This window comes from Hyperoodon ampullatus, assembly GCF_949752795.1.
Source record: "Hyperoodon ampullatus genome assembly, chromosome: 9".
Lineage (NCBI taxonomy): Eukaryota > Metazoa > Chordata > Mammalia > Artiodactyla > Ziphiidae > Hyperoodon > Hyperoodon ampullatus.
Genome location: NC_136922.1, coordinates 53,131,332 through 53,146,457, shown reverse-complemented (window position 1 = coordinate 53,146,457; position 15,126 = coordinate 53,131,332). Strand labels below are relative to the sequence as shown.

At 35.6% G+C, this 15,126-nt stretch overlaps 1 protein-coding gene across 2 annotated transcripts in view; it reads left to right on the top strand.

Moving 5' to 3' along the window:
• Window positions 1-15,126, top strand: part of AKAP9 (A-kinase anchoring protein 9) — a gene marked incomplete at its 5' end in the record, with an annotated part of 150,198 nt that overhangs the window by 50,863 nt on the left and 84,209 nt on the right. For both annotated transcript variants that reach the window (XM_079711809.1, XM_079711808.1), the window contains 4 exons: window positions 2,697-2,841; window positions 4,034-4,119; window positions 10,929-11,043; window positions 11,506-11,704. In XM_079711809.1, the coding sequence (XP_079567935.1) occupies window positions 2,697-2,841; window positions 4,034-4,119; window positions 10,929-11,043; window positions 11,506-11,704 (545 nt within the window). The remainder of the gene's footprint in view (window positions 1-2,696; window positions 2,842-4,033; window positions 4,120-10,928; window positions 11,044-11,505; window positions 11,705-15,126) is intronic.

Below are 15,126 nucleotides of genomic sequence, written 5' to 3'. Positions count from 1 at the left end.
GGGTGGACTTAGAGTGTCATACAGAGTGAAGTAAGTCAGAAAGAGAAAAACAAATACCGTATGCTAATGCACATATATGGAATCTAAAAAAACAGTACTGATGAACTTAGTGGCAGGGCAGGAATAAAGACGCAGACGTAGAGAACGGACTTGAGGACACGGGGAAGGGGAAGCTGGGACACAGTGAGGGAGTAGCACTGACATATATACGCTACAAATGTAAAATGGATGTGCTAGTGGGAAGCTGCTGCATAGCACAGGGAGATCAGCTTGGTGCTTTGTGATGACCTAGAGGGGTGGGATAGGGAGAGTGGGAGGGAGGCTCAAGAGGGAGGGGATATGGGGATATATGTATACGTATAGCTGACTCACTTTGTTGTACAACAGAAACTAACACAACAGTGTGAAGCAATTATACTCCAATAAAGGTATATATTTTTTTAAAGTACTTTTAGACAAGAAATGCTAAATTTTAAGTTACTACAAATTTGATAGGCAGAATCATCTGAGTTAGTTTTCCCTACTGTCTTACCTTGGAACTGTATTTAGAAAATACTGCTGAGTTTTTAAGTTTAAAATGAGCATTTAAATGTTTTCCTGATAATCAGTTAGAAACAAAAGAAATTTAGGTAAATTATCTCAGCAGTAGAATACACAAAAGGTATGCCTAATTAAAAAAAACAGACCAATAGAGCCTTAAGCAGGTCTGTCTCCTACCCCTGCCCACTTTGGTGGTTGAGTGATTTGATGACTTACCTGAGGATCTTGCACAAGACTAGTGAGATAAGATTTCACACTATAGATTGCCAAATCTGAAAACTAATTATGCCAAGTATAATTATATTTGTGAAGATCGGGTGAAATAGGAGCGCTTCTACACTGCTGGTGGGAGTGTACTACCTTGAGAAGCAGATTGACAAGGTATATTGTTGAAGATATGTACATCGCACAGCCCAGGCATTTACTTCTACTTAGGCTCACATTTGTGCACAACCAGATATGTTCATTGCAAGAATGTCTATGTTAAGTCAAAAATTAGAAACAACTCAGATTTTTATCTACAGGCAAATGAATAAACAAATTGTGTTATATCTGTACAATGGAACACCATATTGCAGTGTTTGCTAGGTGTACTAATATCAGCAAATCTCAAAAGAAAAAGTATAAAAACATGCATGTTAGAGTAATCACCTGTGGGCAGAGAGACAGGTGGATGAAATAGGTAAGCAGTACTTAATTCAGAAATCTTCAAATCTGTATGTAATGTTCAATTTCTTTTTAAAAATATGGATATAATATGACAAAATATTAGTATTTGTTACAGCTAGGTAATAGATGAACTATTTTTTCTGCATATTTGAAATAGTTCAAAATTTAAAATACATGCCTAGGCTTGTCACAGATCTCCATCTCAGCCTGTGTATTTGTAAATCGAAGAGGGAGGAGGATGGTATTAGTTGGGAAGGTAAAGCTCCCTTACTGATTCTGATTACCTACAGAATAGTTCAAAAACAGTATTCAGAAAAGCAAAAGAAAGTCAGAAATAACCACATTCATTCAGCCTCCACCTCCCAAAGGGTTCCGGCATTGATTGTCCTTTCATATCCATTGTTGATAGTCTGTACCTATGGAAAGAGGGCCCAAGTCACAGTAGTTTATTTATAAACTGACTTTATATTTTCTTTTCTTCCATTAATGTTTTTACTTGACCCCTAATCTGAAGTTGAAATATGAATCAAGTTGTTGTAATGGAGAGGTCCCCTGGAGTTCATCGTGAAACCTGATTTTGTCACTAATCATTGATGTTACTATGGACTAGTTACTTCATCTTTCTGGATCTGTTGTCTCACCTGTAAATTGGGTGATCAGGTTTCTACCAACCTGAATCAATTTATCAATTTATGATAAAATTCTACCTTAGGGACAGTGTTGAAAATTTAATAAAGTCAATTATTAATAGTATAGTTTAACTTTTAGGCAAATCTCAAGAAATAGCAACAATAAACAAATTGGTTAAGTCTAGAAGTTGTTGATTGTTATTTCCAGTTGCATGAAGGGCACAGGTGAAACTTATTTAGAGGGCTTATGAGATGATTATGTGGCATATGTTATTTGTAAGTGATGATAAAATTGTCTGTTGCTCAGGAGAAAAACCAGAATGATGTGTCAAATATTTTTTTTTACATGTATAAACCACAGAATAGTATTCTCTTATGTTAAAGGGTATGAATGTGATCTCCTACTTCATATATTATAATTTCTATAGAATTTATAGACTACTTTTTGAACTTCTGTCCTCATCTTTTGGTGTTTTTTCAAGGGTAGTTGACCTTACAGAGATAACATCAGAATAGGATCCAAGCCAGAAAGTGGTAGATTAAAGTACAAGATATATTCATTATTAGGAAGAAGCAAAAAGTTATAATTTGATAGATATATTTAATATATATTATAGATAATGAAGACTATCAGTATTTTCCTGGTGTAAGAAGAATTTCACATTCTCTATGTGGAGAGAGATTTAGACTTGGTTATTTCTTTTGCAGCGTGATGTGATATACAGAAGAGTGTTTTCTTACTGATTTTTCTGTGCCATTTTGACTGTCTTTTGCATATAGAAAAATAGTGTTTAATGATCTTTAGTGGCAGAAATCAAAATTTTAATTCCATAAAATACCTAATTTTGTTGTCAACAGACTTTTTGCAGTGTCCTTGGTGAACATTATACTTCTGCTTTAAAATGTGAAGTAAATGTAGAAGAGAAAGAGAAAGAGACTTCCGGTGTTCACACTTCTGAAAATCAAGAACTAGAATTGCAAGATTATAAATATGAAGTTCAAGGTAATAAAGGCTTTACCACATTATTGAACAGAGTAATTTTCTTAAATGAATTGATAAACTTTCTCAGTTAATTCATGATTTTATCACTTAGCCAATTTGAGTTATCTTAACATCTTGTTTTTTCAGGTTCATGAAATCTTAAATCTTTAATGTACATTTTTAGTTTTACAATGCAGTAATCGTGATATAAAGAGAACCAAAGCTGTCTACAGGTTTCTTTGTCTCCTTATCCTCTGTTCCTCTACTTCCATCTTTTCCTCACTATAATTCTTAATTTTTTTTTGTTTTTTTTTTTTGGTGGTACACGGGCCTCTCACCGCTGCGGTCTCTCCCATTGCGGGGCACAGGCTCCGGACGCGCAGGCCCAGCGGCCATGGCTCACGGGCCCAGCCGCTCCACGGCACGTGGGATCCTCCTGGACCGGGGCACAAACCCACGTCCCCTGCATTGGCAGGCGGACTCTCAACCACTGCGCCACCAGGGAAGCCCTATAATTCTTAATTTTATACCATAGATCCAAACCTTTAAAAGTTGTGGTATTTTATTGAATAAGTTTATGTCAGGGTTTTATTTTTTAAAAAAAGAATAAGACATTCAGTTATCTTTCTTAATAGGAATCCTATATTAGTTCATTTTTACAAATTAAACCTCAATTTTTTTGATATTCCTTCACAGATAAAATGTTTCCTACTCCTGTCCATTTGTATGAAGAATGAACAAATATGTACAAATTAATGAATGCCAAAAGAAATTAATGTATTTTAATGTGAAATTGTCAAGTTAGGGCTTCCCTGGTGGCGCAGTGGTTGAGAGTCCGCCTGCCGATGCAGGGGACACGGGTTCGTGCCCCGGTCCGGGAAGATCCCACATGCCGCGGAGCGGCTGGGCCTGTGAGCCATGGCCGCTGAGCCTGCGCGTCCGGAGCCTGTGCTCCACAACGGGAGAGGCCACAACAGTGAGAGGCCCACATACCGCAAAAAAAAAAAAAAAAAAAAAAAAAAAAAAAAAAATTGTCAAGTTAATCTTTGTAGCAGGTGTTCCACATTAATGAGGTTTTAATTGTTGGTTACTAAATCTATGAATTTTACTTCTAGCAGGCAATTTTCTGAAGTTATGAATAGATGAGTAATACTTATTGAAAGAAGCAGACTTTTATTATAGAGTGAAATTATTATAATTGTTTATCATTTAGATTTTCAAGAAAACGTGCAAACTCTTCTCAACAAAGTAACAGAAGAATACAACAAACTCTTGGTACTTCAGTCACGATTAAGTAAGGTCTGTAAAATGGAAAATGTATTATGTTTGCATTTATTGTATTACCTGCTATTTTGTAAGCTATTTCATCAACCAAGAATTTATAAAATAAGTGAACATGAAAAGAAAATTAGGGAAAAGTGACATATTTATAGTATCAGTGAGCTGAAGGAGTTTCTGCAATTTGAATACTCTTTACCCCTTTAGAGAGTTTTTGAAGTCATGATAAAGTTAAAATGTATATAAAATGTCAAATTGTAAACTTTGTGAAACGGTTGCATTTAATTTTACATATAACATTTTTTAAAGCAGTGAGTCTGTTTTAGAGAAAAATGTGATTAGTTGTTTAGAATATAGCTGGTTTCACATGGTGTGTTATATAAAATTTCTTTCAAGCAGTTGTTTTAGAAATGTGCACATAGTAACTAAGTAAGAGAGTATAGATGGCATCATATAATTTATTAACTATATCAGAAAAATAATGTATATTAGTTCTTCCTCTTTCTCTTCCCCTCCTTTTTTTTCCCATTCTATTTTACCCCCTTTCTCCTTTCCCTCTCTCTTCCTCTTTCTGTGCAATTAAAGCACAACCTTACCCAGCCTTTCCTAAAATCTATAAACCTATCCCAGTACCTTACAGATAACTATGTAGGAGGACAGGTAGATGGTGGATAGATTCAAAGCCCTTCTTTAATTCCACATTTCTCTACAATTACTAGTTTTCTTTCTCCTTCCATTCATAGCTAGATATTGAACCCTATTCAGAATCATCATACCGTTTTCTTACCAGTACCCTTAGTAGTCTAGACTTCTTGTTTTTCTGCTGCCCTTATCCTGCCTCTGAGAACCCTTCTTCTTCATTCATACTTGGGTTTCTGAGGGCTGCTAAGAAAATTAGATGGTGATGTGGTTTGGTGACACTGCATAATCATGGTCTCTGACTGCAGCTGGACCCTCAGGATCACTTGACAATTCTTTTATATTGTCATTTATTCTCTCATAGTCCCCTCAGTGGATGCTACCTAATGTTATAACTTCCCTCGAGTCATACATTCCATTTCTACTCCCCTTTTTTCTTTGCAGGTGGCCTTATTTCTCATTTTTCTGTGAGTATGGGAGCTATCAGTTATAAATTATCTCATCTTGCTCCCTCTAGACCATATGTATTTCTTTAAATCTGACAATACTCTGTTTTCCTTCTGTCTCAGAAGAAGTTATCCCTTTTTATAACCAAGGTTATTTTATTTCCTGTCCTTTTGTTAATATCACCTTCTGTCTCCTCTAAGATTGATAACCTGTTTCTTCCCTCCTTTCTGTGCTTTCAGCTTCTTTGTCTGTTTTTCTTATTTCTGTCTTTCTTGCCCCTTGCATATTCCTCTTGTCTCCACTATTTAGAACATAACCAGTCTTCTTGAATCTAATATCTCCCTTTGTGGTTTTCTTTCAACTTCATTGTCATATTCTTTGAAGGAAAGAATAGACTGTAGTCATAGTTTCCCATCTCTTCCTGTCTTGCTCTCTCTTCCACCCACTGTAAACAAGCTCCAAACTTATACTTCACTAAACTTTCTTTGGTGAAAGTTACCAGTGAATTCTTAATTATCAAATTTTCTTTCTGATTTCTTACCTTCCATCCTTGTATTCTTTCGTTCTTTTAAATATATGTTGGTTTTCCTTATGGCAGTACATAGTTGAAACTATTAAATAGTGTAGGAGGGCTTACAGTAAACAAGTCACTACAGTGATGTTTGTCATTTTGCCTCTTTCCTTTCAGGACAGTGAGTGGGGAACAGTTTCCTTTGGTGAGACACAAACCTCCCTTCCCCAGTGCCAGAATGTGGGAGGCTACTCTGGAACACAAACACCCACACTTGCCTCCTTAGTTCTCCCCAGACACTTCTTTCAGTTTGTTTTGAGAAAAACTTTTACCTTCCACCAGGCTTCTTCCCGGCTGAATCAGCAGAAAGGGCTATACTGTGATTAGTTAAAGGTCAATATATTTGTTTTCTGATCTCTACCTGTCATTGATCTCTCTCTGAGCCTGGGGCCTTTCTAGGGTTCTACTAGCTAAGCTAACTGTCTGCTATAACTGTGGCTCCCTTCATGTGTGCTTTAGGCTGCTGCTTCCTCCACCCTGCTTAATCAGTATTCTGCTACCCCTTTTCTGTTGAAATCTTTCTTAGTCTCTTTTATTTTTTGGTTTATTATGGATTTATACCTTTTAAAGATTCATTATGGTTTTAATTGAGTCATGGGGAGGGAGGAGAGATATATGTCAGAGATCATGAACATAAATGCCTACGTGAGCTCAGCTCATAAAGTAAATGAAGAAGACCAAGTGAAAGCTGGAAAAGTGAAACCTGGAGAAAACATACCTCATCTAAAAGGGGCAGAGACTTCTCAGCTTCACATGTTGTTGTCACGTAGGAACAGGGCCCAGTGTTGTTTATTCCTTCAGTTTATCAATTTTATGTGAGGTCTTTTGCTTTTTTAAGTGTTGGGAAGTATTAAAAATAAAAAGGATTTTTTTTCCCTTCCTAATTGAGAAACAATTAGGAAGGAAAAAAAAACAAGGAAAGCTGTTTGGTACCCAGAAGGATACTTCTGTAGCCTAGAATTAAAGTCAGACTTCTACTTTGCAACTGTAGATGTAAATACATGCTCAGTGTTATCTTGAACTAGTCTTCTTTTTAATTCTGTTATTTTTTTTATTTTGTAGTATTAGCTACTTTCTTAGAATATTTTCTTCCCTTAGCTTCTGTGACTTCAATTCTGTGGCTTTTTAAGCCTTCGTTGTGGGTTTTGCCCACCCATTTATAGTCACCAAGAATCTGTGCTTGATCTGCTAATTATGCTGTATGCTGCCTTCATTCACTTCCATGGCTTCCAGATCTCTGTGTCTAGTCAGTTCTTACTCCTGAGCTACAGAGTCGTATATCTAATTGGATATCTCTACTCGAGTATCCTTTATGTATGTCTCAATCAACATTGAAATTGAATTTATTAATTTCTTCCCCTTAAACCAGCTTCTCTCCCTTCTCAGTTTTGAAGAGTGACATTCAACCAGAAACTTGAGGATCATATCATCCTAGACAGTTCTCTCCCTTAACTCCTGATCTCACATCATACTGAAATATACTCTGAAGGGAGTACAAAAGAAATGAAAGATGTATACTTGTTCTCATTCAGTTATTCAGCCAGTAATTTTTATTTGCTAATTATATGCTAGGTTGTACTGTGTACTGGGAATAAAGCAGTATACGGTGTAAATAGTCACTAGACGGAAGGAATTGATAAATTGATGGACTTCATAGGCTAATTCAAGAAATATGATGTGTGTGTGTATATATATATATATATGTATGTATGTATATAAAATAGTTATCCAAGGCAACATTTAATTAGTGTTCAAAAGCAAAGTACTTTTGGGACTTCCCTGGTGGTCCAGTGGTGTTAAGACTCTGTGCTTCCACTGCAAGGGGCATGGGTTTGATCCCTGGTTGGGGAACTCCAATCCACGTGCTGCAAGGTGCAGCCAAAAAAATAAAAAATAAAATAAAAGCCAAGTACTTTTGGAATTAAGCAAATACGTAGATGAGTATAGGTACAAATAATTAAGGAAGAATTCTTGGAGGAAGTGGGACTTGAATTGGACCATGAAAGATGTGTAGGTTTAGGTAAGGAAGGGGAAGGGGAATAGCATTCCAGGTGGAAGAGGTGATATGATCAAAGTCTTGGAGGTGTAAGTGTGATATATTAGGGACATATTGCTCAGAGAGTAATGGACTTTAAGATTAGAGAGGTTAGGCTGTACCAAACTTTGAATGCTAGGTGACACTTTTGTGGACATTAAAAAGCTGTTGGAGATTTGTGATCATGGTCTAGACATCATGAAGTTGAACTTTTAGGGAGATTAATCTGGTGGCAGTGGGAGGTAGGAAATAAGAAGGGACGATTCATAAGATATTTTAAGGAAGGGCCTAAAGAATTTGCTAGTCAGTTGATGTGGAAGTAAAAGGAGAGGAACAAGACCAAGACAACTCATTATTTTTTTCATTCCCTGTATCAGTGAAACTTACACCTTACATGTCTGTATAATAAGGCAGATTATGGGTGTGCTGAGGGTCCCTAAGACCACTCCTCACTTCAGTGGTTCACCAGAAGAACTCACAGGATTCAACATAATAGTGGTACTCAAGGCTAAGATTTATTACAGCAAAAGGATACAAAGCAAAATCAGCCCCATAAAGGTTTGAAAAGGAGCATGGGGCAAAGTCTGGAGGAAATAGGCACAAACTTCTAAAATTCTCTCCTAGTGGAGTCACAGGAAGACACACTTCATTCCTCTAGCAGTTGTGACGATACGTGCTAAGTTTTGACTACTAAGGAAGCTCATCTAAGCCTAGAAACCATAGTTCTTTTTTATCAGGTGTCAGCCAAATAGGCATCCTCTGCCAGAACATACCAAATTCAGACTTCCAGAAAGAAAGCATGTGTTCAGCATAAACCATATTGCTTGTACATGAGACTCTCTTACAATTTAGGGAAACTTTTATATTAGTGTAGAGAATCGTTTACCAGCTAAGTTTCCAGATGCCAGCCAAGGGCCAGACTTGTAAGCAGGCCTTTTTAAAGAGATAGAAATCTCACAACTTCTGCATTAACTCTTTTCTGCACAATAGATAAAAAAGTGAATTTCACATTTTATCCCAGCAAGTTGGCTACAACTGTAGCGGCATCCCAGAGGTTGATTGGGGTGAGTCAGTCGGCAGTACATCACTGCTTAACCTGCTAGCCTCACCTACTAATCCTCTTCCTCATTTTAGCCATATTGAAAAACTTAGTTTCCAAAATACACCCATATCTTTCAGACCCCTGGGCTTTTTTGCACGCTGTTTTTTCTGTCTAACACTGTCCTTCCCCCTCCGATTTGCTTAGTGTATTCCTACTTATAATTCCAGTTGGTTCAAATGTTATTTCTTTTGTGTCACCTTTTTTTTTTAAGCATCTTTATTAGAGTATAATTGCTTTACAATGGTGTGTTAATTTCTGCTTTATAACAAAGTGAATCAGCCATACATATACATATATCCCCATATCTCCTTCCTCTTGCAACTCCCTCCCACCCTTCCTATCCCACCCCTCTAGGTGGTCACAAACCACCCAGCTGATCTCCCTGTGCTACGCGGCTACTTCCCACTAGCTAGTACATTTGGTAGTGTATATATGTCCATGCCACTCTCTCACTTCGTCCCAGATTACCCTTTGTGTCGTCTTCTTTACCTATCCTCCTAGACTAGAAATTTCTCCCTCCATTCTCTTAGTATCTGTACTTTTTATTTTTTTGCACTTACCTTTCTCCATTATTTTAAATACTTGATTACCTTCCTTTCTTTCCTGTTCCATAGCTCCTTGTTCAAACTTTCATTTTCAAACTTACAAGTTCAAACTTACTTTTCGTGTTATTGTAATTGTTTACTCTTCTGCCTCTTCCACTAGACTAAACCCCACTAAACCCTTCAGAATCAGGAAGTCTTCTCTTTATTTTCATTTCCTCTTCTTAGCACAGTGCTTTGTTTAGCACATGGTAAAGGCTTACTATATGTTTGCTGAATGAATTAAGTGACAGTATAGAAAGGTTGAGCTGTAAACTGAAGTATTTACCTGATGAGCTTTATTTTCTCTAGGAAGTAGGAGGCAAGATCCTTCGTTGAAATGTACACAGCGGGTAGGAGTGAGGTAGAGGACGTGGTAAGAGTAGTACCAGCTGAAATAGCCTTCGTGGGAAATAGCTTTTATCCTGTTGCTCACCTTCTTCTACAGTATCCTTTGTTCATCTAGTATAGCAAGTCCAAACTCATCCCTTGCTTTTATGGTGTTGTTTATACCTGTCTTATTTATCTAGCGCAATTTCTCCCGTCCCTCAAGATCATTGTCTTCACTACTTATAGCAGGTCATTCTTTCACAAATGCTCTTTTTCTTTCTTCCATGTAAACTTTCCTAATCATTGCCCAAAATGATGGAGGCCCAAATCAAATTTGACTTCCTCCATAATTACTCAGACCCACATCAGTCTTTCTTCTGTTATTGCCCTTTAGTCAAACATTATAGTTTAATGCTTCTCTAATTGTTTAATTTTACTTCCCCAATTAGTTGATGAATTCTGTGAGGGCAGATACACTTTTTTTTTTTTTTTTTTTTTTACTCTTTTTATATTCTTACTCTCCCTTGTCACAATACTGGCCACATAGTAGACCGATTATTAAATATTTGAGGAATGACTAAATTAATACACACACATCTGACATATTGCTGCCTAGTTTTAATAGTTAAGGAAATAAGCTGAAGTTTATCTGTTTTTGCTGTTTTCCTTCCTTTTGTATAAAGAACAGCATACATTTGTCAGTTACCTGGTTGTATGTGAGTTATATCCAGAGATTAATAGCAGGTATGTTATTAAGTATTGATAATATAAAATTTACTGTGTATGAGTTGAAAATTCAGAGATCAAGTCATACTTTAAATATTATTATGAACTTTATACCAAATTCTGTGCAGCTCCTGTTTTTATAGTAAAATGAAATTCCTTCTGGTTATGAAAGAACATTGTGTTTACTAATATAATATCAGTGCTGTGAAGGGAATGGGATGTGAGTCACTGTGTCAAGAGAGCGTGGAATAACTTGGAAGGGAAAATACTTGTATTAGAGTGTCACAATTTTAGGTGATTTTGGAAAAAACATTTTAAAGGTAAAGTTGCTTTTATATAGTTTTAACAATCCTGGGTCATATATTTATGTCACTGCTTTTCTTCTGTTATTTTCAATAGATTCAAGGACAGCAGACAGGTGATGTGAAACTTGAATTTGCAGAAGAAAACCTACCAAAAGAGGAAGCAGACTTTTTATCAACCCATCCTCAGATGACAAATTTTCAAGACACTGGTAAATTTTGATTGTATACCGTAATGTGGTGTTTTTATACCAAATGTTCAGTAATTTGATTTTTTACTTTAAAATTTGAGACAACTTAGTGCGTTGGGCATTTCACTGTAACCCTCTTTGGTCTCAGTTTTCTCATCCTTAAAATGAAAGATTTAGACTACTCATGTCTTCCCACTTCTTACATTCTCTGGTTATAAATTATTTTCAATTTAAAGACTTAAAATTGGTAGTTTTAGGGGTACTGCAGCCATGAAGATAGAAGAAATTATCTTGAATTACACTATTCGTGTTTTCTTGTTATCATCAGTCTAAATGAGTTTAAATTGATTCCTGAGTTATTACTACTAAAAAACATTTTTCAAAGAAGAATTAATATTCTCTGTACATTCAAAACAGTAATTGTGGTATTTCACTAAGAAATTTGTATTGAAATGTGCATTTTCTTCCGTTCATGTAACTCAGATGTTTGTCATAAAAGAAAGTTATCTGCTCTGCAAGATACCGAAAAAATTAAACAACTTGAAGGACAAGTTCAAGAATTAGAAAACCTCGTATCCTCTTTGCAGCAGCAACTGAAAGAAACTGAAGAAAACTATGGGGCAGAGATTCATTCTTTGCAGGAAAGGCTACAAGCTGTTAATGAGTTTACAGTTCAGCCAAGGTATCCATCTACTTATAATTTCATTCAATAGTATTTGTAGCTTAGTAACAATCATAGTATGGTTGTTTTAAGAAAAAAAGTGTAACTTAATCAAATTTGCTTGAAAGAGATGGGCTATAGCATTGCCAAGAAATAAGAACAGGAGATAATTCTTCATCTCTGAAATAAATGTTAATGTAAACCAAATACATTTTATAATAGGAATTTTACTTACACCTTTATTTTATAAAGATGCTTGTTGTTATGAATATGCTAAGTTAAATCAGGCAGTGTGCATGTTACTTGTTGTTTATTGTATGCCCAGTCTTTGCTACTTTGATACACAAAGAATATAAGATATGATCATTCCAGTCATACTGGACTTTCTCCACTTGGTTGTCTAATGCCCAGATTCACCATGTCCAAAATACAGCTCTGGATCTCCCCCTCAAAATTTGCTCCTCTACAGCTATCTAACTCCACCTCTGGTGACTCCTCTTTCAAACCTCACTTCCAGTCTATCAAGAAATGCTGTTATATCTACTTCCAAAATAAATCTAAACTGTACCACTTTTCATCCCCTGGTCCTGTTTTTATATATATATAAACTATATATATAACTGTTTTATATATATAAAACAATATATTTATATAAAATAAAAACAAGTCTATATTATATTTGGAGGGGAGGTTTATTTATTTGTTTTTGTTATCTGTCCACTGTGAAGGAGTTCAAGCTTTGTAAGGGGATTTTTGTTTATTTATTCACTGTATCCCAAACCCTATAATAATTCCCTATGCATAGTAGGTGCTCAATAAATATTTTTTAAATGAATGAACAGTTTATAATTTAGTAGGGAAGTGTGCTGTAGTATTTAACTAGCTCTATAAAGTCCTCAGAGATTTAACCTAACTTTGACTGGCTCTGCTGCTCTAAGAGTGATGTCTCTATAGGCACTTGTTATTGGAACCTAAAGACAAGGGGGTTTTTTGTTTTGTTTTGGGTTTTATTGGAGACAAAATACTGAATTTCCACACTTCTTCGGAAGCATTCTGTTTCTCCATCTTTTATTCAGGGTCTGTATGTAGGCTTTGGAATTGTTTATCCAGCATTGGCACAGCCTTATAAAGCTTCCATTTTATTTGAGGTCAGTGGTTCCCAAACTTTACCATGCATTAAAAACATTGGAGGTTTTTGAAATTATCAGTGTTTGAAATTATTATTTTTTCATTGTTATTATTGAAATTACAGGTTACTGGATTTTACATTTGAAGAGTTAGATTCAGTAGCTTTGAGATGGTTTCTGGTCATTTGTATTTGTAACAAGATAATTCTGAAGCAGGCAGTCCATAGATTGATATTTGGAAACTATTTAGGGTTTTTGATAAGGAAGAAAATAGGTATATAGCAAGAACTCTTTCATAACCACTTACAGTATTTCAGGTTTCCTTCCTTTAATTAGTGATGTTTTCTCTCCAAAGCATGAAGAAAAGGAAGTTTTCTGGAAGTGTAGACCTACTTTGCTGTTCTTGCACTTGGGCTTTTGCCAGCTCATCATGCTTTTTTAGAGTTTCTCTAATAATCCCTGGAAATGTATTAACAATACCTTTCAACAAAAACCATTAGTTTTCTCCCACCCTGCAAAAATGAGGCTTATTGACTGCCATGTTCACTCCTATGAACATGTATTTAGTTATTTCTTGTTAAATGTCATCACATATTTGGATACAACTATAGCACTTTTTGAATAAAGAATATACTGTTCTCCTAAGATAGACTTGAACTAGTTTAAGAAAAATAATTGTCATTCATTTAACAAGTATCTGGTGATGTCATACTAGAAACCTCTTGGCGATGTAGTATGGAATTGGAACAACCATGAGCTTTAGAGTCATACAGACCTACATTTGACTCCTGATTTGACCTTTGATTGGCTATGTGGTCTTGGGCTGATATATAAACATGTCTAAGTAATATTAGGGAATAAAAACTACTGTGAGATCGTGAGGATTAAAAGAAACCATGACTGGGAAGAGACTTGGCTAGATGTCATGGGGGAAACTTTAGATGTATATAAAGTGGTCCTTTACCTCAGGGGACTTCAATCCAATCATTGAAATAATACTTATTCACAAAACTAATTTTTTTAAAGTAATGATTGGGGAATATAACATGACGATACAGCCAAAGTGCTGGAACATAAACCCATGTCTTTGTGGCATTTTTCAGTGCCCATCACTTGACATTTCTGCAATTATATTTTTTGGAGTGGCTCCAGGGGGAATGGAAATGAAGGGTTGACTATGAGACACTTAAGATAGAAGGAATCTTGGGAGCAAAGCAGAGGAAAGATGACCTCTGTTGTTTGAGCTAGAGAATATGGAGGTTTATGATGTATTAATATAAATAGAGAAATCAGACAGGTGGAGGGTGGGTAGGACCTTAATTTGTAAGATGGGAACAGTGAATTTGGTTTTAGCCAGACTATTTTTTTTTAATTTCGGATAAACACTTTCAAATGCTATAAAATTACAGAATTGAAGTCCTTATGGACTAAGCAGCACTTTTTTTTTGAAGTTTGGGTCTTTATAGCTGTATAAATAATCAGGATTTTCCATGGGCTATGAAAATAAGAAGACATGAAACAAAGGATCATAATAGTGTATGCAAGAAACTATGAGGAAACAGACAAAATGATAAGAAAGAAGAACCAGGAAAGGGCAGAGAATAAAGACAAGAAGAATGAGTTTGTACGATCATGTAACATGAATATAGAAGATGTATAGGCAAGTCACAACAGAAGAAACTTTCACGACCAGTAGCATTTGAAAGAATGTGTAATCTCAAAAATAAAGACATACATGTTCTAAGAAAGTTTTAAGACTGTTATGACTCTGTGTTGTTGAAGTTTTGAGAAAAATACTTAAATGGTACTGTTATGGAGTTAAATTAATGTAAGTTTTTCAAATATGGCATTATATTAAAATTTTAAATGTTAAAAATTATAGGATTTTTTTATGTAGAAACATCTACAGATGTGTGCAAAGATATATTTATGAAGATTTACACTGTAGCTTTATTTGTAAGAGTGAACATTTGGAAATGACCAAATACAATACAATCCAGAATAAGGACATGAATACCAAAAGATACATGAATAGATTAAAAACAAAAAATTCCAGAAGTGGTTATGTATAAATTAAGAATCTTTCTTATTGTCACTGCCCACCTGTTCCACTAGAGGTAATCAGTGTTACTTTTTTTAAAAATGAAGGTCTTATTTATTTATTTATTTATTGGCTGCATTGGGTCTTTGTTGCTGCGTGCGGGCTTTCTCTAGTTGCAGTGAGCGGGGGCTACTCTTGCGGTGCGCGGGCTTCTCATTGCGGTGGCTTCTCTTGTTGCAGAGCATGGGCTCTAGGCACGTGGGCTTCAGTAGTTG